The following is an 18008-nucleotide window of genomic DNA, read 5'->3' on the forward strand; positions in this document are numbered from 1 at the left end:
TCAAAGGGTGTACTGCCTACATTTTCTTCTAGAAGGCTTATGGTTTCAGGTCTTACCTTTAGGTCTTTGATCCATTTCCAGTTTATTTTGGTGAATGGTGAAAAAGAATGGTCAATTTCCATTCTTTTCTGTATGGCTGTCCAGTTTTCCCAGCACCGTTTGTTGAAGAGACTTTCTTTTCTCCATTGTATGCCCTCAGCTCCTTTGTCGAAGATTAGCTGTCCATAGGTGTGTGGTTTTATTTCTGGGCTTTCAGTTCTGTTCCATTGATCTGTGCACCTGTTTTTGTACCAGTACCATGCTGTTTTGATCACTGCAGCTTTGTAGTATGTTTTGAAGTCAGGGATTGTGATGCCTCCAGCTTTGTTCTTTGTTCTCAGGATTGCTTTAGCAATTTGGGGTCTTTTGTTGCCCCATATGAATTTTAGGATTCTTTGTTCTATTTCTGTAAAGAATGTCATTGGGATTCTGATTGGGATTGCGTTGAATGTGATTTTTTTTTAAACCACCTTTATAAACTCACAGATTTAAAAAGTATGTGACATGTTGCTATTGACTGCGGTTATTGTCATTTTGACACTCAAGTTGTACTGCCTTTCTCAGGAGGAGGCCTGGTGTGAGGCTTCTAGTCCTCGTGAGAGAGCTGACCAGTGGGGTTATCTCACTCTCCTAGGACTCCTGGTCGTCGGCACTGGCGGTCTGTGGTGCTGGGCTGAGGCGACGTCTGGGCTTGGGAAAAAGAGCACTGCCATCGTGTAGCCACTTCTGCCGATGGGGATGCAGTGGAGAGGGGCGGTGACGATGGGAGCGGAGGCTACACGCCTGGTATTTCCATCCTCGTGCTGGGCTGTCCAAACTTGTCAGAAATGGGCATAAAGTAAGGAAAAACTAAGTGTGCCCGAGGGGCTCTTCTGAGAGTTAAAAGCATTTTTTTTTAACAATTTTTTTAAATTTTTTTTTTATTTTTTTCCTTTTTCTCCCCAAAGCCCCCCAGTACATAGTTGTATATTCTTTGTTGTGGGTCCTTCTAGTTGTGGCATGTGGGACGCTGCCTCAGTGTGGTTTGATGAGCAGTGCCATGTCCGCGCCCAGGATTCGAACCAACGAAACACTGGGCCGCCTGCAGCGGAGTGTGCGAACTTAACCACTGGGCCACAGGGCCAGCCCCTAAAAGCATTTATTTTTTAATTGTTCAGAGGCTGTTGATTTGCTTTCTTTCTGATTCTTACAGGGACTCACATGGGTGAGAATACCAAGTGGCTGAATTCTGGCTAAGTGACTTCCCTTTTTTACTGTTATTAGGAATTCCAATAGCACAGAATGAACATTCTTGTATTTTCTTCCTTGTTATTTTCTGTTAACAAATAAACTTCTATACAGTTTGGGAACTGTTTTTGTGGAAGGTGAGGCAGTCATTTATTCAGAAAACTCGCTAATGAGAAAGACAATAAGCAAATGAAGCAAAAATATAACGATTTTTATAGAAAATGTATATAAAATAATATATACGTATTAAAAATATATTATATATTTGACATATATTTAACAGATAAAATAACATAACAATATTTATAGTATACATAATTTAACACATATAATTAACATATAATTAACATATATATTTAACATCTAAATAATATATTTTTTCTATTAAAATCCGCAGTTATATTTTATGTATATACACACGCACATAAGCACACATATACGCAGTTGTATATATATGGTGCATATATACATGTGGTACAGAGGTGGGATGTGTAATCAGAGGGCTTGAGTGTGAGCCCCCCCACCCTTATCACCCACAGGTGATCCTTAAGGCACTGTTCCCTACTCTGTAAAATGGAAGGGAACACTTGCTCTGCATAGCTCAAATTAAATGTGATAATGTAAATGCTTTATAAAGTGTCCTCAAATTTTTTATTGTGTGCGCTAAAATTTGAGGGTGCTAAATATTTAGTTACAAGAGTGAATAAAGTGGATGGGTTCAAATGGAAGAGACTAGAAAAGCTGTGTTGATAAGGCGAGTCATATTGAGCTTGAGGGAGAAAAAAGGTGTGCTCGGTGGAGAAGCGCAGGCCAGGGACTCGCGCGTGCACGGCTCAGAGCCGGGCCAGGTGAAATCCAGGGCACCTGGCCGGGCGGGAAGCCGGGGCGAGCCCGTGTTCGCAGGCGCTGGCGCTGGCGCTGGCGCAGGCGCAGTGGGTGGTGGACGGGAAACTCCATCCTCGGGAGCTTTAGTTTGTTCTCCAAGGTGATTAAGCCCCCCTGCTGGGCTTGGGAAGGGGTGTTATCCGCGGTCGGCAGTGGCTTCGGCCTAATTTGAAGCTGAAGAACAGCAGAAGATTAAGGAGATTAAACAGAAATACAGCCCTCAAGCCTCTCTGTTTTGCCGCTTCCTCAAATGACCTTTTAAAGTGTTTAGTGTCTGAATTCAGGTCACATCGTCAGCCCAATCATTCAGAGGAGCATAGTGAGTGCTTTCCTGCCTGTGTTCATCACTGAAGACGGATGTGCGTTGTTAATGTCTCCTCCAAACCGTCAGCAGCGTGGTGTAGCGGAAGGAGACCCGGGCTAGCGTAGTCCGACCATCCGCTTGGGTTCTAGCTCTAAGGTCGACTGGAAATTCAAGGACAACCAAATAAAGGAGGAAAGTTGCAGGTGACGTGATGATGGTTTTTGTGCATGTATCCCAGATGTTTGTAGTACACCTGTTTGTAGCACACCTGTGTTGTAACAGGTGCCGTGCCAGGTGCTATTGGGACTATAAATGTGCCTGGGACACGTGCCTCGTCCTCAGAAGCTTACTGATTAGTGGAAAAAAGATGCGTGTACTTTGTCACCATGAGGATAGTGAGGATCATGATCAGAACACACTAAGAGCAGGTGGCAGGTAGTAAAAAAGCACAAAAAAGATAAGTAATATTGGATCTGGACACAGCAGACATTTCCTGTACCCTAGACACTGTTTCTTCATTAGTTCGAATCTCCATTAATATATTATAAGTAGTAATTAGGTTTGAGAATCTTTAGAGGAATTTGAGAAACCTAGAGGAATTTACCACAAACATCTGATTCTATATAGAACTGTAAAAAGAAATTATTTTTTAAATCGCGGGATCTAGAGAATATCTACGTCAACACTTTTATTTCATGGATTTGGAAGCTGAGGTTAAAGAGAGAAAGTGATTCTCTGTAAAAGTCAAAACCAAGACAGAAAATAGTTTTTCTAATTCTTAATCCAGTGGTCATCTATCTATAAGGGATGTTTACAGGAAGCATAATCCCTCTGTTTTTGTTTTAGTGCTATTAAAAGGCAGAGTCAGATCTTTCTAGAGTTTTGTTGTTGTTTACTTGCAAACTTTATAAAAATTAAAGTTAAAAAATTACATGCTTGGGCCGGCCTGGTGGTGTAGTGGTTAAGTTCTCATTCTCTGCTTTGGCGGCATGGGTTCCCAGGTTCGGATCCCAGGCACAGACCCAGCATTGCTTATCAAGCCATGCTATGGTGGTATCCCACGTAAAATAGAAGAAGATTGGCACAGATGTTATCTCAGGGCCAATCTTCCTCACAAGAAAAAAAAAATTACATGCCTTTTTTTAGAAATCTAAAGTAGGTGCATTTTGCCCAATAAATTTACAAACTTTTAATTTTAGTCATTTATTTTAAAAATTGAGGTTATTTTATTTTTAATTGTGGTTAATTAAAATTTTTATATGTGAAGTATGTTTAATTGGCATAAAAACCGTAGACAAAAAATAAAATTTTTTGAATATCCAAAAAACTATTGTGCAAATCTTGACTGTTTTAGTGGGTAATATTGCAACAGCAATGAATAATTGGCAAGATTGAGTGTGCATTTAATTCTGTCAAGAGATCTGAATAAACAGGTTTAAAATAAGTGGGGAAATAACACGGACTAGCTAAGTGGAGGTATTTGTAACTGAGATGTGGGTGAGATGTTTCATTGGTACCCTAGGCTGGTGTTTCTCAGTGTGGTGTGAAGGCTCCCAGCATCACAGTCATTCCAGATTCTGTTAAAAATGCAGATTCCTGAGCTTTCCCTGGATTTACCAAACCAGAATCTCTAGAGGGCGCCATGCCCCCCAGGTGATTGCGCTGTACACGAGGGACTTCTTCAAGGGGGCGAGGATACGTTTCTACTCTGTTGTGCTGTTAGTGCTGTGACTTGAGATAGAAGGAAACAGGTAGAGGCAGAGTGGGGAGACATCTTTGTAAATTCTAGATAAACGAAGACCAGAGGAACAAGCCTCCGAGGAGACCCATCTCAGCTCCTCGCACTGCTGTCCTCAGCCTCGCGATGGTTTGTCTCTGGTGCCGTCACAGCCAGGCTGTGATTTTGACATTCCCTCCCTCAGGTCCTCGGCTCTCCTGATCTCGGCCATGCTGGGACTCCGGGTCCATGACTCAGTTTTCTTCCCTTGCCGTCGCCTCTTGTAAGAGCTCTTGCTTTCGTATCTTCCTGCATCCTGGGATCCGCCCTCAGACTGAAGCCTATCTCAGTATTTCCCAGAGCGTTTTACAAGGGTCCTGTTGTTGTTAAAATTAGTAAAAAATAAGGAGCCAAATTTCAGCAGGGATGTACATGTTACTAGTTTAGCTCTTGACTCTGGCTCTGAAAATGAAAGGTACCAAGTTGGCGGTTTGTTGTTTAATGTGTTTGGCTAATTTCAGCCCAGCACCTACCCCTCTGAGCTGATCTTACTGTTTACTCTGGGCTATTTTGTAAAACATTGTTGACAGCAATAAGCTCAGAAATTTGGCAAAAAGATATATGGCAATGGTATATATTGAGTCTGAAAGATGTTCTTTAAATAATGATCCTAAAAACAGCTAAATATATAGATCTCACCTATAAATGTTATTCTTTTTTTTAAGTACATTTTTTTTTTTTTTAAGATTGGCACCTGGGCTAACAAGTATTGCCAATCTTCCTTTTTTTTTTTTCCCAAAGATTGGCACCTGGGCTAACAACTGTTGCCAATCTTTTTTTTTTTTTTTCTGCTTTATCTCTCCAAACCGTGCCCACCCCGTACACAGTTGTATATCTTAGTTGCACATCCTTCTAGTTGTGGGATGTGGGACGCTGCCTTAACGTGGCCTGATGAGTGGTGCCATGTCTGTGCCCAGGATCCGAACCCTGGGCTGCCGCAGTGGAGTGTGCGAACTTAACCACTCGGCCACGGAGCCGGCCCAATATTCTTTTTTTTTTTTAAGATTTTATTTTTTCCTCTTTCTCCCCAAAGCCCCCCGGTACATTGTTGTATATTCTTCGTTGTGGGTCCTTCTAGTTGTGGCATGTGGGACGCTGCCTCGGCGTGGTTTGATGAGCGGTGCCATGTCCGCACCCAGGGTTCGAACCAGAAACACTGGGCCGCCTGCAGCGGAGCATGCGAACTTAACCACTCGGCCACGGGGCCAGCCCCTATAAATGTTATTCTTAAAAGATGTTCTTAGGTTTGAAGCATTTTTGTTTCTCAGATATTTCATTTACAGAATGTTTGTTTATGTGCTTTATTATTATTATTTTTTTATAAAAGTAAATCAGAATGAAAAAGCTAATCAATTGTGCTTAGAATTTGTAACCCAAGGGTGACATCTCCCACTCATTAGGCTGTCCTATCCTGAGAGCTGCTGGAGGAGTAGTACAGTCAAGAGAAGTAAATGGGCTTCAATGCTGTGGAATCGCGCTAATGCTGTTTGACCCTAGAGCAGTGCGGCCACTGTGAAAGGCAACACCAAAGACAGCAAGATGTCACAGGGAGATTAGACTTCTTGAGAACCATGAAGGGATCAAGCATCGCCCCTGTCAAGACACGCTCCACTCCAAATGAGCCATCTTCTCTTTCAGACCAGAAAGTCTGCAAACTGAGGAAAAGTGACTGCAGAGGCAACGTGTGTGGGCAAGACCCTAAGTCCCATCTGTGCGCGTGTGTGGAGGGATATACTTTAAGCCAAGATGGGAAGTCCTGTGAAGGTAACGTGCAGGGGCTACTGAAGCAAGGCCAGCCCACCTGAGCTGGTCTTCAGCAGGCCACTCAGAGGCTCGTTGTGAAACCAGTTTCAATTTTTTCCCAGAAAAGCAATTTTATTAATTTTTCTTCTGGTTTTGAAAGCTTTGCTGTACTTTCAGGTCTTCTTAATGTCTTGTATTTCTGGACCAAAGATTCTTGGAGTGGGCTCCATGGACCTCTGTGGCTTTGACTGTATGCAAAATGCCAGTTTTTTCCACTATTTTTAGAGGAGTAGTTCCATAGCTATTGTAAGATTCTTGAAGAGTGGTATGCCTGTATGTGACTCCCACATTTCATTAAACTGACGTCTTTCACCCTTTGCTAGAGTAGCAAAGACAGCCTTTCCATGGCCAGTTACAGCAGCTACAAGTGTGCCTACTTTGTGCTGACATTACTGATATTCTGATTTATTTTCAAAAATAACCATCTGACTGTGTTTTGCTGTTGTCATTGTGTAGATGTCAATGAATGTGCCTTTTGGAATCACGGCTGTACTCTTGGGTGTGAAAACATCCCTGGATCCTATTATTGCACATGCCCTGTAGGATTTGTTCTGCTTCCTGATGGGAAACGGTGTCACGGTAAGTCACAACAAGAAGTATTTGTTGCATTATTTTCCTTCATTTTCAGTGATGTCTCTAAGGTGGCTATAATCTGGGTTGGTGGTCCTTGATCAGCAGTATGCATCAGAATTACCTTGGAGTTTTATTATGTTTCACTTTTTAAAACATGAATAACTGGACTCTACCCCAGACCTATTACATCAAATCCTCTAACACGGGTGAACAGGCGTGTATATATATTTATTTTCCTGTTTCTTTATCTGTATTTTATTATATATCTCTGAAAGAGATATATAATATCTTATCTGAAAGATAAGCATGTAAAAAACATAATTATGATGCATTATTACATCTAAGAAAACTAGCTGTAATTTCCTACTATCATCCAGTATCCAGTCAGTTTTCAGGTATAACTGCAATACCATTGTCGCACCTAAAAAAATTAACAATAACTCCTTAATAACATCAATTATCTAGTCAGTGTTCAAATTATCTTACAAAGTTCTTTTAAACAGTCGATTTGTTGGAATCCAGACGAGCCCCGTGTGTTTTATTAGCTGTGATCCATCTCTCTTTTGTCCTACAGATTCCCTCTCCTTTTTTTCTCCCTTTTCAAGTGTTGTTGAGGACTCTTTTTTTCCCTGCAGTGTTCCTCACATTCTGGATTTTACTGATCACACCTCTGTGACGTCCCTTTCTTTCTGCAAACTTCTAGTTAGCTCTAGAGGCTGGATCAGATTGGGCTTTGGCGTATTTAGCAAGAACGCTTCATGTTTATGCTTCCATCAGGAGACACATGAAGTCCTGTTCCTTCTCTTTCTGTCATCCATTATAAAGTTCCCCAGTAGTCTTTCTTTTTCTTTGGTTAAACAAGCTCTGGCCAGTTTTACTAAAGAAAAATTTTGCTTGATTTACTTTTCACCAGTCTGTTCTGGCAGCTTTGAAAGATGTCAGAACCACCTGGATCAATGACAGCTGGTGTGCATACTCTGAAGGATTTTCCACACACTGTGCCCAATTCAGTGTTAATGTCACTGTAGTGATGGACACCAGTTTGGCCAACATGGCATAGTGCTCTGTTGCACATTTCCTCAAGGCTGGGTGGTTGTTAGCAAGGATGACTGGTTTGGCTTGCCTTGTCTGATCGCCTTCAGAGTCTGCTTGTATCTCAGCATGCACTTTCTACTTTTCATAAGAAGTTGGAGCCTAGAGTTGATCAGCTCCCATGACTTTTTTGACTTCTTTGAGGCCACTTTGGGTGCAGGACAGCCCCCAACCAAGAGCAGCAGCCAAGATGGCCAGGAGTGAGAAAGAGCCTGACAGTCTTCCCATGAATGGTTGTAGCAGCCATTAACAATCATTGGTGATATCCAGTTCTGTTATTTCTTTCTAGCTATTAATTAGAATACCTTTAGAAAGAGAACTTTCTCTCATTAACTGTTTGGTTACCTCAAGATACCATTGCTCCAGTAAAGGCAAGATAAATGTTGGATGTTTTTTCTCTTTATTTACTTATATTTAGAATGATGGACTGGTTCCTTAACCCCTTCCAAAGGTGGCCAGTGTTTTTTTGTTAAGTATTATTATAAACTCATGGATTTTTAGCATGTCTGATATGTACCAACCCATTGCACTTGTTATCCTTACCGATGAGCAAATGGTCTCCTCTTTGGCCAGTGGGAGCCTCTTCAAATGGGTCCTGACTCCAGGCGTCTTTGATGGTTTCCTTGCTCTCTGGTAGGACGTATTCTCCAGGCTTGTCTTGAACATTCTATGTTCTAGACTTGGAATCAGCAATTTCTCAAGGAGCACTGATTCCTTCAATGAGAAACTGTATTAGAGAACCTACTCTGATACTTACTTAGCCATTGTTTCATGGCCTTTGGGGGCATCAGAGCTAGGAATATACTTTTTAAAAAGAGAACTACATTATGAGTTTATATGTATATTCCCGATTCAAATTTAGGATTATACTCAGATACCTTCTTATAGATTTCTGATTGAAACTACTGCCATGGCTAAGTAGAAATGGATGTTTAAAATCGTGTGTATTGTCTAGTCCTGCTTCAGAGAAGATAGAGAGTAAGGTCAGTCTGGACATCATCTGTGCTTATGAAACCAGGCACATCACAGTGGCTGATGGTAGTGAATTCCTTGGAAATTACCCGCTCACTTTGTGCCTTTCTGTGGAACTTGCCCTTCTTCTAATACCATGTGGTTTACCTGTTGGCAACTGTACTCAAATGTGTGATGTTGGTGTGTTATAGGGCCCACTGTGTGCCAAGAAGGACACACATAACATCACTTAATTGTCAAAACTTCTAGGACTTCTGTGGTACCTATTTTACATTTTAATCTTTGATTTACTTGGAATTTATTTTGATGTGTGGTATAGGGTAAAGACTTAACTTTTGCCTCAAATCATTACTCAGCTATTTCTCTACCATGTACTGGATGATCTTTCACATGATCAATAATTTAAAATACCTTTAGTATGCACTACATTCTTACGTGTACTGTAGTCTTTTCTAAAGTGAGCTTTCTCTCTGATTCCATTATCCCCCCGTCTATTCTGGCACTCATCAGTCACTGTTTTAATTATTGCACTTTTATGATACGTTTTGATATTTGTTAAGAGCTTCTCATTGTCTTCCTGCACCTACCCACACTCAGACAATGTTAGTTTTCCTTACATATCCAATTTGTTTTCAAGACGAACTTGAGGATCATTTGGCTGAGTTCCATTTAAAATATTTTGAAATTTTGATGACTAATCACTTTAAAAATATTGCTTGACATAAGAGGAACTTAGAGGAAACTAGAGTAATTTTCTAGAATCAGAGATCTTTTAAAATATTTTTTAAATTTGAACATTTTTCTTTATTTTTGTATCTCTATTACCACAGCATTTCATAAGTGTTTGATCTTTATTTAACTTACTCTTTTCAGCATAGCATTTTTTATTAGCAACTGATTTCAATAAATTTCCACACATCTGATTTCACACTAATCTTGATCTTATGCTTCATTACGTAGAATTAATTTCCTGCCCGAGCAACGCATCCGAATGCAGCCATGACTGTGTTCTGACCTCAGATGGGCCCCTGTGTTTCTGTCCTGAAGGCTCAGTGCTTGAGACAGATGGAAAAACGTGTAGTGGTAAGTTTACTTACCTTTTGTTTGTTGGAAAACAGTTATTTTCTAAGTGACATCTAAACATTGATCTTATTGACAAAGGAGAATAGATTTTCCAACATTTACACATTGAAAACTATTTTTGCAACAGAGTAACATACAGATTTAAGTCAGGTTTCTGGCTTTTGTTTTCAGGCGGCATAGTGGAAGGGTTATGAGCAAGGGCTTTGAGTCAGACAGCCCTGCGGGAGCATTACCAGTTACCAGCAGTGTTATTTTGGAGCAGTCACTTGCCCTCTCTTGGTCTCGGTTTCCTCGTCTGTGGAAGTGAGTGACACCTGCCCTCTGGATCTGTGGCCGCCATTAAACAAGATGGTGGCTGCAGGGGGTTTGGCCCATTCCTGTCACCTAATAAATACCTCTTTACTTTCTCTTCCTAGAGACTTAAGCATGTAGAGGGCTGGATGTAACTTATCCAAAACTAGCAGAAGAGTTGTATGTGTTGCTTTTTGTGTTTTTAATAAAGAGAGCAAAAGAAGCCCAAAGGCCTAAAAATGGGAGAGAGAGAAAAATACCTTACTTGCTAGGAAGAGTTAGAGCAGTTGGCAAATTCATCCAAATGTGTTTCTTGTTCCAGCCAGCTGCCAGTGCACTTGTTTTCAAACTCAGTGATAGTACAAGAGGACAAGGGCCGTTGGGGTGTGAAGGGTTAACATGCAAGCTATCAGGTTTTAGGGAAGAAGAGTTTGGTGACATTTTGCTCCTAATCTCTGAAAAACAAATGTGATTGCAGCAGGATGAGTGAGTGTGGAAAGGGTTTTAAAAATCAACATGTACTTGGCTCCCCTCGATATTTTGACGAAAAGTTGTTATATTTTTGAATGACAACGCGTCGTTACTGAGCAATTGTCTTTTGTAGGCTGTTCATCACCTGATAATGGTGGATGCAGCCAGCTCTGCATCCCGCTCAGCCCAGCATCCTGGGAATGTAGTTGCTTTCCTGGCTACGACCTACAATTGGACCAGAAAAGTTGTGCAGCTTCAGGTTGGTGCTGTGGATGTTAGAAAGTGTGTCTCTTTCTTAGAGTTAGAAAGATGATGTGAAAACGACAGTTCACTTAGAAAAATGGAGAGTTAAACTACTTTTGGCTTCTGGGTGGAAAGCCTGAGTTTTTATTTTTGGAAATGGAAAACATTTCACATTGTAAATACAAATAATATAAATAATAATCATATTTTTAAAGAATATTTCAAAGTTGATTAGCATTCAGCAAAGATTTGCCATAACATCAAGGATGGCGTTCCAGTATATGTGAAAGTTATGACCAGAACAGTCTTAAAAACACTTTATAGTTAAGAGGCATTTAATAAATATTTGTTGACTGAGTTGATTTTCATCTCTCCAGTGAATGTAATAATCATAATACTTTGACAAATTCTGTTCTTTTCATGTCAGAATTTAATATAAAGTTGTATGCTTCAACCATTTTTTCATCTTCTGGTATTACATCTCTTGTGTCCTTCAGCAGCCCTGGAAATCCTAGACTTATCCCACATTAATTTCATCTCTCCTGAGGCTCATCAGGCTTGTAATCTGGGATAACATAATGAGGAGCCTGCAGAGCTCGCCTTAGCCAGACCCCGGCGCTCTTAACTTCTCAGGGCCGTAGTGAATATAGCATAATCTGAGCTCTGAAAGTGATCAGGGGTCTTGTTCTTAACTCAGATCGTCATGCCTCCCTTTTACAAGTGCCCAGAGCAAAGAAAGGCATTTATTTGGACGTGAATTAATACAATCTGCAAATATTAATGTTTTGGTATGTGTGAATCAAGATTACAGCACTAAGCCTTGCATCATTTAGCCATGGTGTTGATTATTTAATGCTAGCTCTTTCTATAAGTCGTTTGCATTTTAAAAGCAGGCACCTAGAAGGGGAGGAATCAGTGATGAAATTCTGGCAATATGTCACCTCATGGAAGAGGAAGTCTTCGTGCCTGTCTTAACCTACCCCACATTGGTGGAAAATTAAGAAAACAAGTATTACAGGAATTAAGGAAGAGGGCGCAATGAAAGGGAGGGCTCAGGGGGGCTCTTGGCTTCCAAGGCGTATTTTAAATGGAGCCATATTTGAACTTGGTTATTAGGACCACAACCGTTTTTGCTGTTTGCCAATTCTAAAGATATTCGACACATGCGTTTTGGTGGAACAGATTATGGAATCCTGCTCAGCCAGCAGATGGGGGCAGTTTTTGCCCTAGATCATGACCCTGTGGAAAATAAGGTATGGTTTTATTGCTTGAACAGATGTGTCTGTGTTCTAAGGGCAGAACGGAGGATTTTTATCCTATCAGATGACCTGGGCTACTTGAAAATCCTCTGCTGAGCTCAGAGCCATTAGGCACAGAAAAATTTAAGTATAGACACTGGAACATCATTTAAGAGATTTTAAGGGCTTTTCTGTAGTCATAACCCTACCCTGGTCCTTGCTGCAATTCGGCCATTTTATTGGGGTTGGTTGAGTGGGACCTTAACTTTAGTTTCCAATCTGGAGATGAGGATGGGAGGTTAGCACAGTGCCATACACATAGGAGGAGCACCAGAAATAGGGTTTTGGTTATTTGCTAATAGTAGGAGGAGTGGGAGGTTAGGGTGGGGCATAGGAAATATGGGTTAGTAATTTGTATTTAATATATGTCATTGAGGAAGGGAATTCAATGACCTCTTAACCATGATAATCAGGAAGCCTAAGTTTTACAGCTCATGTCAGAATGGCAGTCTAACTCACAACATTATTTACGTAAGAGTCAATTTTACACGATGTTTTTTGTATATAACTTAGAATTTCTATTTTATCAACCCAATCAGCTGACCATTTGGTTGTATTTGTGCTAGGTTAGAATGTGCTTGAAATGATATGTAACAGTGTCTTCTGGAGATTAATCACCTAATAATTATATATTTACATAATTATTAATCTCCCTCCATAATTATTTAGTTATTATTAGATGGTACATTAATTTCCAGAATTTCAAACCTTGTGCTTTTGTTTTTTCCTGATTTGAAGGAGTTGGGTAAATGACTGAAAAAGACAGAGGCAAGCAAATAATCTCTGTTGAATTGGTGGGGATCGATGGTGAGATATAACTACTTTTGCAAATAGAAGTTTTGTAATTAAACACCAGCAAACAATTCTTTCTTTTCCTTGAAATATCATCTAGAAAGATGATAACCCATTATTTAATGAATTACCATTTTGTGTTCATACTCTCGTCACTGATTATAGGTTTATGTACATATATATACACACAGAGTTAAAATTCCACAAATGCTATCATTAAATTGTCAGTTGACCCATAGCGATTTTTAACACTCTCGTGAAATTCTTGTACCTGTTTGATAGTCTGCATACTTGACTGAAAAAGGACTTTACTCCTGCAAAATGCTCTATTGGGCAAGGTGGATTAATTAAAATGGAATTATATATGGTTAGAGATGAAAGGAACTTTAGCAAATATCTAGTCGAAATTCATCATTTTTACAGTTGAGAAAATTGAGGTTAAATGACTTGGTGGAGGCAATCAAATAAGTGGCAAAACAGGGAGAGACCCTGTGCCTCCTGCCTTGCTGTGAAGTGGAATGTCGGGCTCCGGGCAGGAGGTCCAGCCCCGCTTGTAGCCCCCATTAAACTGCAGATCGTTGCTCCCTTTCAGGTTGTAGAAGCCTAGGGTTCAAGTGCAATGGTTTTGTTATGGACCAATGAGCAAAGCTTAATAAATTACCAGTAGCAATAGAAGTATGTGCCAGGCACAGGGCTGAGGAATTTTACATACATAAAACAAATGTGCTTGGCGTTACTATCCCCATTTTACTGAGGGGGAAACTGACACTCTGGGACATCAAGTAACTAACTTGCTTAGGTTTACACACATCGGGGCAGCAGCAGAGGGGGGAGTTCAGTCGTAGGGGTGTCTATCCCCAGAGCCAGGCCTTTCATCACACTGTGTTATCTGAAGATTTTCTAAACCCAATTGTATATATTCCACAATATTTTTTAAACAAGTCAGACAGAAATGCCTGTGTTGTCTCTTGTAGATCTACTTTGCCCATACAGCCCTGAAGTGGATCGAGAGAGCTAACATGGATGGTTCCCAGCGAGAAAGGCTTGTTGAGGAAGCCGTTGATGTGCCAGAAGGTCTTGCTGTAGACTGGATTGGCCGCAAACTCTACTGGACAGACAGAGGGTATGTTTCCTCCTTCAGTTGGAAGCTGCACAGAATGGGAGTCATGGGATGGGTAATGTGGGGCTTGCTTCATCCTCCACCTTGAACACAGGAAAAGGTTGCTGGGCGCCCGGCTGGGACTGGAGGAAAGATGACCCCAGTGTGGTCCACACTTCCCCCATCACTTCCCCACCACCAAGCGGCACGTTGTTCTTCCTTTCGTCCAGACTGGCTCTGTATCCATGGGAGAATTTTGTGCACCAGAAAGTAGCATGTGCTTCTGCACTCAGGCTGTAGTAATGAGAGAAATGCAAAACCTGTCTGAATACAATTAACAAGTATTCTTTGAGCATCTGCTGTGGATCAGGCTCTGTCCTAGGTAACACGGGAGCACGAGGAGCGCTCCATCTTTTCAGTCAGCTCATGGGTCAGCTGGGGCGATAAGGCATGTACACACAGGAAAAACTAATACAAATGCTTGGTCTGAATATCAGTGCAAGAGATGTCACATGGCCCTGCAGAAATGATTGCCAAATGAAGGGTGTCCGCTCCCAGAGGGAACACTGGAAGGGGCTTCTGGGATCAACTAGCCCAACCCCCTCTTGTAATAGATAGGGAAATGAAGGCTCAGAAAGGCTAAGTGATTTATTCACAGCTACAAGACATGCAAGTGACAAATCTGGGACTAGAATCCGCATGCTTGCTCCCTGTTCAGGGAGCATGAGGAGGGAGTGAGAGCTTCCTGCTGGAGTTGGGAGGAAAGTCCTCATGAGCTGAGAGTGGTCCTCTTTCCCTTTGGTGGGAATCAACAGAATCCAGAATCGGAGAGCAGTTGCAGTGTTTCTGCCCTCTGGGCACACTGCTCTGGGCTGCAGGAGGAGGGGCGGCTCCACCAGTGCGGTGCGTGTGTGCTGTGTGCGTGGCCCTGGCCCGTGTGAGCCCCAGGAATGCTGTGGGAGGGAGGAGGGTGAAGGAAGGAAGTGGCTGCATCTGTTTTGTGTGCTAATGAGAGCCCATCGCCTTGCTCTGAGAGAGAGGCAGCTAACCACAGAGTACCTCCCAGGAGAGTATTAGAGATGCTCTTGCTCCAGGCCACCTTGAAGATCTGGTCCCCTGTAGTCACGCTAAAGTGAAAGGAGAGAGAATTAATTAGGGGTTTCCTCAGTGAAGTCAGCAGTCCCAACATGGAGGGAGATGTCCCAGGGAACAGGTTTATATCCCTGGAGGTAGGCTTTCTACATCCGAGAATGTCTCTTTTGGTCAGGATAACCCATAGGAAACAAATGGGTTTTTAAAAATGAGCCAAATGTATGGTGTCGTGTACAGTTATCAATAATATGGCATTTCTTTGTCTAGGCTAAGCACATTTTCACTCATTCATTCATTCATTTAACCATACTGTCCTTTATTCTCTGGTTATTTATTGTATAACTGAAATGCATACTGTGCTAACAGCTTTATATCCATGATACTATTAAATCCCGAAAGAGTAAGTTTTCTTATCCCCGATTTGAACATTAAAACATTGAGACTCAAAAAGGTAAAATAACTTTTCCAAGGTCAGGCAGCCAGCAAGTAGTGGATCTGGAATTTCAGTTGTAATAATGATAAAAATCATAATAATGGCCTCCTCTATGTTGATCCTGCTTAAAAGGAGATTTAAAATATCAGCTGCGTGTAATGACAGAGCTTGTACGTGGCTGTCCTAGAAGGATAAATGTTGATCAGGACAGCAGGTGTCAGCAGCTCTCGGCCCCTCTGAGGATGCTGGGTCTCCTCACGGTTCCCACGTGCGCCCGGCACCTCTGGTCTGAACCTCGTCTGATGAATAGCACCATGGTTCCTCTGCCCTTGCGGTGCCTGGGGACATAACTGGCATTGCCGTCTCCCGGAGAATCAGCCCGCAAATTCCCTATTTCTCTGACTTCAGTAATAACAAGTTCTGCTTAAGTCCTCTTCCCTCTCAAGGCAGCTGCTGAAAGAAAACCTTTAATTTGTCTGGAAATGAGAGGTTTATAGCTTGAAAACCTTGATATTAGGTAGAAATTGGATTTAAATAACTGAGATTCCAAGCTCGTGATATTAGGTTATATAGTAACTCTTAACCAACTAGAAGTGTATTGTTGGGTGAACCCCTTGGGAGCTTTGAAAGTAAATTCCAGCAATCCTGCCCAGGGCAGCTCCACAGTCAGGGGCTTGTGTGGGTCTCAATTCTCATCGCCTCATTCCTGCCCAAAACAGTAAGAACTTAGAAACAAGGTAACCGCAAGATCAGAACTGACAGTTTTCTCTCCCCTGGTCACAAAAAGTGGCCTCAGAATTCCTTCCCTCCCACCAAGGGGACAGGCACAGTGACAGTTGTGACTGAGTGAATTTGACACCTTGAGTTCAGAAATACCTTCTCCCCAGCTGCACCCTTGCCATGACCACTTCATCTGGGAATAAAATTATGTTTTAAAAGTGGCACTGGAGTGTAAATGGTTTCCAGTTATCCAGGGCCCTGAGTGGGTGGTTTGCCTGGTGTCCTTGAACCGGCGCAGGCCCTGAACCCGTGTTCCCTTTACCTCCCTCCCACCTGGAGCCTGTGAGAGGAATATCTAAGCCCCTTCCCCACCGAGTGGCTAGAAAGTGCACTTAAATAAGCCACCCGGAGAAGATCTCCTCGGTGGTTTGCACAACAGGAAGGAGTGAAGAGTCCTGCCTTGTGTTTCTGTGCGGGACTGTGCCATGCAGATGTTGTCTACAAGAACAAGGGGCAGGCCTTTCCAGATGTTTGTTGAATGAATTATAGAGCACTATACTTTCCAGTTTGCTATAGGGAAATAGGGCGAGCAGGCAGCACATTGTCGGGAGGGAAGTTCTTCCTGTCCTCTCTGCCTGTGGTCCTGCCTGCTCCAGGAAGCTGCCAGAAGCCCTGGTTCTTCACACAGCCGCCTGCCCTGAGTCTGCCAATTGCATTCTCTACAGTCTCTGTGTTATAATGCCCTCCCCCTCTCCTCCCCTCCCCTAGCTTCCCCCTCCCCTCCCCTCCCCTCTCCCTCACTCACAGAGATGGAGTTTGTTTACTGTTGGTCTCCAGTGTGCAGCCATTCCCTGGCACACAGTAGGTGCTCAGTAAATATTTACTTCTATATCTTGATAATAAAGATTTTTTGATAAATAAATGAAAAAAATTACAAAACAAGAATTTTCTCCCCTGCCAGATTCCAAAGGGTTATTTTTTTTTAGCATTAAGATTAGCAAATAATATTTCAGTATTCCCACTTGTCTTAGAATCAAGTAGGAGAAAATTAAAGTCCACATAGATCTCACCCGCTGTGCCTGTGCTGGCGGTCTCTGTGGTCTTGGAGGTCCACTCTCTTTCCTCTGAGACCCGTGACCATGGAACTGACAGCTCTGCTCCTCGGCCTTTGGCTTTCGTTGGTTTCAGCAGAGATGGAGGGTGTGAAGAGAAAGGAATGGTGGTGTTTACACTCCTGGCTGCCAGGCCACTGACATGGTCCCCTCTATGTTATCCTTTCAACTGTGTATTTCAGTTGCCTGGGATGGATATTGAGATGCTAATTAAAAGACTGTGTTTAAAAGAAAATATAGAATTCATGGGTGTGATGTCCTGAGTTGTATGTGAGAGTGTATGAGTGTGCGTGAGCTCACATGTCATGGGGGTAATTTAGGATGTTTATCTTTGCATTTCAGTTAGTAACAGGGAAAAGGAGTATTTTTGTCTAAAAAGTAAAGTTGATGTACCAAGCCCCTCTCTATTCCATGCCTTTTAGGAAAGCTCTCATTGAAGGGAGTGATTTAAATGGAAAATTCCGTGAAATCATCGTTCGGGAGGACATCTCTCAGCCACGAGGCATTGCTGTCCATCCCATGGCCAAGTGAGTCCCTGTGAAGACACGGCACCTTCCTCAGAGGTTGTGGGACGGTTCTTGTCAAGATGCTAGTGTTCCAAATTTCTCATAAGACCTCAGGTGGTCAGTGGAATCAGGAACCAAGAAAATCCATGAGATATGTTCAGATTTTCAGAAATGATGTAGCCAGCATGACTTCCTC

The 18008-nt window shown here is 42.1% G+C and overlaps 1 protein-coding gene across 2 annotated transcripts in view; it reads left to right on the forward strand.

Annotated features, from left to right (window-relative positions):
• The window catches only part of EGF (epidermal growth factor), an 81142-nt gene that overhangs the window by 31533 nt on the left and 31601 nt on the right, over nucleotides 1-18008 (forward strand). For both annotated transcript variants that reach the window (XM_046656709.1, XM_046656708.1), the window contains exons 6-12: nucleotides 5871-5996; nucleotides 6492-6614; nucleotides 9633-9755; nucleotides 10651-10776; nucleotides 11877-12013; nucleotides 13825-13973; nucleotides 17729-17833. In XM_046656709.1, the coding sequence (XP_046512665.1) occupies nucleotides 5871-5996; nucleotides 6492-6614; nucleotides 9633-9755; nucleotides 10651-10776; nucleotides 11877-12013; nucleotides 13825-13973; nucleotides 17729-17833 (889 nt within the window). The remainder of the gene's footprint in view (nucleotides 1-5870; nucleotides 5997-6491; nucleotides 6615-9632; nucleotides 9756-10650; nucleotides 10777-11876; nucleotides 12014-13824; nucleotides 13974-17728; nucleotides 17834-18008) is intronic.

This window comes from Equus quagga, chromosome 3 (genome assembly GCF_021613505.1).
Source record: "Equus quagga isolate Etosha38 chromosome 3, UCLA_HA_Equagga_1.0, whole genome shotgun sequence".
Taxonomy (NCBI): Eukaryota; Metazoa; Chordata; class Mammalia; order Perissodactyla; family Equidae; genus Equus; species Equus quagga.